Source organism: Lontra canadensis, unplaced genomic scaffold, assembly GCF_010015895.1.
Source record: "Lontra canadensis isolate GAN:19392208 unplaced genomic scaffold, GSC_riverotter_1.0 scaffold15, whole genome shotgun sequence".
Classification (NCBI taxonomy): Eukaryota; Metazoa; Chordata; class Mammalia; order Carnivora; family Mustelidae; genus Lontra; species Lontra canadensis.
In genome coordinates this window covers 11,846,906-11,852,905 of record NW_022631009.1, presented here as the reverse complement: position 1 = coordinate 11,852,905, position 6,000 = coordinate 11,846,906, and the positions used below count along the sequence as shown (strand labels likewise).

Here is a 6,000-nt window from a genome sequence, read left to right as displayed (position 1 = left end):
GTGCCCTAGGTCTGTCTTTGGCTTTCTTTCCTTCTTTCCACACTCTGGATGATTTCATCCAGCTCATGGTTTTAAATAATCTGTAAAGGCTGAGGAATCCCAATTTTATGACTCTAGCCCTGACAATGCCTATGGCTTCCACATTCATATATGCAATGACTCGCTTGGCATTTCCACATACATATTTACTCAACATCTCAAACTTACACTCCCAAACATGTTTCTCTTTCCATTCTCAGTAAATGACACCATCACTGACCCATGTGCTCAAATAAAAACCTGAGAGTCATCCTTAATTTCTCTCTACCTTTAACTCTACTGCATCGCCTCCCCGCATCAATCTCTCTGCAAATCACCTCAGTTCGGTTTTCGAGTTTTATCTTTAGTCAACTTAATCTCTAGGTTCACTTCCAGCACCAAGTTGTCATAATCACTCAACCAGACGATTCCAGCCATCTCCCTGCTCCCACTCCTGCCTGCTTACGATGCATTCCACACACAGATGTAGTTTAAAAAAAAAAAAAAAAAAAGGTAAAAACAAAAGGCAGATCATGTCATTGTCCTGTTTAAAGTCCGTTCATATTTCTTACTGCACTTGAGATAAATTCAGACCGACTCTAGCATGGTCTACCTGGCCCCAAACGGACTAGCCTCTTGTCCACTTCTCTGATAGCCCGCCTCCCCCACTTCTTTCCGCGCTCTAGTCACTCGGGCCTCCTTGTTGCCCCTGTAACATGTCCTGCCCTTTTCTGACTCAGGGCCTTTGCATTTGTTCTTTTTGAAACATTTTTTCCTTGTATCTTAACATATGTGGCTCTTTTTAATCCATTAGTACTAACGTTATTTCTTCAGAGATTTGTTCCTTACCTTTACCCCTGTCACTCTTGGTTGAGACACTTTATTTGCTTAGAGGTACTTACCATCTAAAATGATTTTCTTCATTTGTAGGCATGTTCTGGGGCTTTACAGACAGAACCTAAGCTCCCTGGGGGCAGAAGCTTTGTCTGCCTCCTTTAGTACTGATGGCTGATCTGTTAAAGTGCCTACCACCCAGTAAGTATTTATTTGTTGGATGAATTAATTCATTCAAAAGCTATTTTTAGAAGCCCTACTATGTGCCACCTACTGTTCTACGTTCTTGATATACATCTGTGAACAAAACAGAACACAGATCCCTGCCCTCAGAAACCTAATACTTTAGTGGGAGAGATGGGCAATAATCAAGTAAATCAAGTAAAAACACAGTATATTTAAAAGTGGTAAGTGCTAGAGAAGGAGCGTTTCTGGGTGCAAACTTAGTCCCATCTCTTTTTTCTTTTACAGTGGAAAAAAACATTTGCTTTGCAGACACTTGACATCTGGTTTCTGAGGTGAACCATGGAATTGTGAGTGGTTTACCTCATTGAGATTTAGCTCCCTTACCTGTAAAACAGACTAATACCCACCTCACAAGGTAAGTGTGGGGAATAAATAAGCTAATATAAAATCAAATATTATCTCATCCTTCCCAGCCACCCACCCACCCTCATCCTATCATTCCAAGGGGAGGAAGCATACAGTGTTAGCATGTTCTCCTTCTCTGTATCCCTAACATACTAAAAAAAAATCAACCCAACTTTTCTGCAAATACTCAACACATCCTTAGCGAATAAATATATGACCAAACAAATGTATGGGTAATTTCAGAGCAAACAATCAAAGCTACTTTTATTCAGAAGCAAAGTTTTTTTAAAGACAGTAGGAAATCCTCACCTCTCTTTAATAATATTTCCCCTCTTTCTCATTCCTTAAGTTAATTCCATTTTACAGACCCCTATTGATAAAGAAGAAAGGACCTATCCATTTAGTCTTTCTTACCATATACAGGAGTAAAACTAAACAGATAATTATTTTACAGGAGGATAAAACATTTATTTATATGGAAACACTAATCTTTATTTTCATCATGCTGAAGTGTATGGTTACAAACAATTCCCAATAAAACACTATATAATAAGCAAAAAATAAGTTAATACATTGTGAACTTACATACAGTTTCATCAATTAACAGGTTTAGGAACAAACAAGCCATTTTACGACTCTGGAGCTACATTTAGTAAAAAAACCCCAAACACTCAAACCTTATCAACCCCAAGTAAGACACTAAGGAGCTATTCAAGACTTCTTCAAACCAATTACACGAGTACAGTTTTATTTTTGGTTACAGTCCCCTGCTGTGCACAAGACCACTGGAATGCTGTAACAATTACACATTTTTAAACGGCACAAAGCGAAGCAAGGAGCGAACATGCCGGCCTTACAGAAGCTGTCTTGAAAGTGCAAACTCTGCATTTTCTCTTCCTGAACCACTAGGAGAAGCACAGGTACCTCGGACGACACGGCAGGGTCAGGAGCATGCTTTCTCTACCACTGGTGGGACACTGAACTTGAACCACGTCTCCATGCCTTTGAAGATACCTCTCGTTTTAGACAGCGAACAGGTGTCAACTAAATATAGTGCAAATCAAATACCGAGGAGCAAAACGACAGAGCACAGACCGCCACAGGTTGACCCGCTGTCTCCCCCCCATCCCCCCCCCCCCCCCCACCCCAGGGCAGCACGGGACACCGGACAGACTGGCACACGGCGACAACTTCTCTTCAGGTTTTGATGTGAAAGGCGGTGCGGCGGAGCGAATGCAGGGCGACCACGCAGCAGCCCCGCAGCAGCGCCCCGATGTTGTAGACGGGATCTGTCCCCCCTCTCTGAGTACTGAATGCCCACAGAACCGTGGGGACCACGGGGGCGGCCACGGCCAGGAGATCCACCAGGAAGCTGCTGCTCCAGTACTGCCTCCCAGCGACCCCCCGCGGCAGCGGGACGACGACGTCCAGTCTCTCCTCCACGGAGCCTGCAAAATCCAGCTCTCTCATGAGGCGGTTTGCAGGGGCCGCCGGACCCCCCGCGGCGGACGGGGTCTCCACGGGAGACAAAAGGATGGCGGAGTTGGGATTTCTTGGCGTCAGATCAACCAGGCATGCCAAGAAGGACTCCGGGAAGCTCTCGGTCGAGTCAGCCCCGGACTCATCGGGAGACGCCGGGCTGGAGGGGCAGGGGTCCTGGAGCTTGAGCACGTGCTGAATGAGCTCGGAGACCGCGGGGCTGTAGGGCACCACGTCAGTCTGCACGGCCTGCTCCACCAGCACGCCGCCCTCCTCAGGACCCCCCGCCAGGGGGAGCAGCTCCAGGGCCTCGGCCCCACGCGGGGAGCGAAGAAGCTCCAGGTCGGGGGCCTCGCCGGTGGCGGCTGTCACCATCCCATCAAACAGATCTGTGCCATCGGCCCTGCCACCTCCCACCAGCAGCTCGCGGTCAGCCCCTTCCTCCACGACCTGCTCTTCCAGAGCCAGCCCATCCGCCATCTTGCCAAAAGGGGTGCCGAGGGGCAAGCTCTTCTCCGGGGAATCGCAGGGGAAGTCCAGGCACAGCTCGTCCCTCAGAGAGCCGCTGTGCGCCATCTCCATGCTCTGAAGCAGAGACTCCAACTTCTTGTTCTGGATGTTTATGTCCACGAAGTATTTCTGGATGCCTTTATCTTTATCAACCAAGCTGCTCCGCATCGTTTCAATGACCTGCCTGAGCTGTTTGATCTCTTTCCTGGCTTCCTTCAGGGCCAGCTGGGCCTCCACGCGGTGGCACTCTTCCTCGATCCAGTCTTCCCTCATGCGGGCCAGCTGCGACTTGAGCTCCACGATCTCGCTTTCCCTGCGGGGAGAAGACAAGCGGGGCTAAGGGAAATGTCGGCTTTCAGCCGGGCACACAGACCGCCATGCCCACACTCGGCCAAGAGCCCGTGCTCTTCCCCTTGAAACGCAGAGGTTAAATCAGTTTTGAGGGTTTTTTTCCTCACAGGGATTAGCCCGGAACCGTCCCCCCTTATTTGTAAAATAGCCAAAATGAGGATAACTAGAATCAGAATAAAAAATGGTTTTTCTTTCTGAGGGCTTACTACCTGTCAGGCAGGGTGGTAAGTATAAGCACCATCCTCTGTTCAGTACTTAATATTTGAAATTTTGTTATAGGAATGCATTAGAGCTTCTTTGCCTGCTTGTACATCCATCGCCTACCCTTTCCTACGTCTACACCGTGTGGAAGGAAAGTTCGTTTCACTTTTAATCATCCACCACAGACACAAGGCAGACTGGTTAAGTCTTAGCCCTGCAGCGTTGTTCTGATCATAGAATAACCTGAAAATTTTTTAAATTAAAAATGCTGCATGTCACAAGGACTTTGTGAAAAGCTGATTATTCTGACTCTTCTCAAGGGAAGAGGACGTGGGAGCCATCCCACACTGAAGAAGATCCGTCCCACTATTTCAGATCTTTCACGGGCCCCTATCTCAAGATCTTTGTCGAAAAATTCTTCCTGACCTCTCATTTCTTCACAGTCAATGTAAATACAAGTCCTCACAGTCTCCGTGGATATGAAGACCAGGCAGTCAGGATCGTGATCTGTATGAAGGGATGGTCAGTTTTGCTTCTCTCAGTTCAGATGGGACTATGCTCCAGTTCCATTCATTGCCTTCCCATGCTCAACCCCTCCAGTAGATTCCCCAAATCATAAACAAAGATTTCCAGAAAGTGAGGTCTGACTCATGCTACCCTCACCCTGAGTTCACAGCTACCCTGGTCAGAGCTTGGTGTGGCTATGCCAGAATGTTCCAGGGGAAAATCATTAAGCAGAAAATCTGGCCTGCCCAAGATGTCAAAGGTCTTTTCTGAGATAAGATCTCTTAAGTACGGGCTGGTTTTTTTTTGTTTTGTTTTGTTTTTTTGTTTTTTACCTTAACACTTAGCCAAGAATAACGAACCTCTTCCTTCAGCACAGAAATTGCCTGCAGGAATCACAATACACAGGCCATCCACACTCTCAGAGAGAGAAACAGGGCTAGAGAGGGGCCCCTCTGTGTGACCCTTTCTGCTGGAACTGTTCCTGCCAGGGTTCCTGCCGTGTAAAAATAGCCACGCACACGCCCAGCACTTCACGTCAAAGCCGTACACACCTAGAGAAAGCAGGGGATCCCCTCTAACCTGAAAGGGTCCCTCAACCTCCTGAAGGAGCAAATCAGGCAGGAACATGGAATGGCTCTTTTGAAAAGAAATTTGGCAAAAATTCAGTGAAATCATTTTTCTTCTTGTCTATTTCTCTAGAGCGTGGGCTTGGATTTTACTTGATGGGAAAAGAAAGTGTCCTGCATTGGGGTGAAAGGCACACAGATTCACCTTTCATGAAGCCGCCGCTCGGATTCCTTCAGCTTGGTCTTCAGGTGCCTCACGGTGACCTCTTTCTGCTGCAGAGGTGTCAAATACTGCTCTGGGTTTGGGGGCTTGACACCGTGATTTTCACCACAGGACATGTACCTTCCAGAGCGCCTGAAACAATCCAAGCAATGAAATGTTCCTTCTTCTGTGAGAACAGTTAGGGCACAGCTAACAGCCTGAGAAGGAATGGTAGCCGTGTCCGGGGGTCTTCAACCTCGGTAAAGGTGCTTCACTTGGGAAGGGGGACTGGAACCTACCTGCCAACTTAGGACCTCACATTACTTGGGAGACTGCGGGGAGGGTGTTTGTGGAGAAGGTGGGGGCAGTGGAGAGGGAGGATTCTCTATGGCTTAGGGATGAGCTCATACAAAATAATGCACAATTGTGCACGGGCCTGCCTGTGGGTTCAGAGTAACCCACTGTTAGATCAGAGGACAATGAGTGGGGTCGGGGGGAGATGGGGGGAAGAGTGAGATGTCCTGACTTTCCACACAGTGTGCCACTGCCTAAACATCCTGATTGTTAGGAGCTGGATTCAAATTGTTTCTTGATCAGTCCCTGGGTGAGGGTGCCGATCTGGCGGAAGTTTCCTTCTTCCAATGGGTAAAGGCTACTGCACCGTCACCAGAGTGTGGTTTGTAAGAGAGGTGCCCAGGGTTCGAAAAAACTTCCTGAGCTGGAATGTCAGCCTCTCTCAGG

The 6,000-nt window shown here is 47.7% G+C and overlaps 1 protein-coding gene across 13 annotated transcripts in view; it reads right to left on the bottom strand.

Annotated features, from left to right (window-relative positions):
- Positions 1 to 1,886: 1,886 nt before the first annotated feature.
- Positions 1,887 to 6,000, bottom strand: part of SYBU (syntabulin) — a 110,539-nt gene continuing 106,425 nt past the window's right edge. For all 13 annotated transcript variants that reach the window (XM_032858456.1, XM_032858454.1, XM_032858457.1 and 10 more), the window contains 2 exons: positions 5,263 to 5,412; positions 1,887 to 3,745 (listed from right to left, as the gene is read on the bottom strand). In XM_032858456.1, the coding sequence (XP_032714347.1) occupies positions 2,641 to 3,745; positions 5,263 to 5,412 (1,255 nt within the window). In that variant the 3' untranslated portion in view covers positions 1,887 to 2,640. The remainder of the gene's footprint in view (positions 3,746 to 5,262; positions 5,413 to 6,000) is intronic.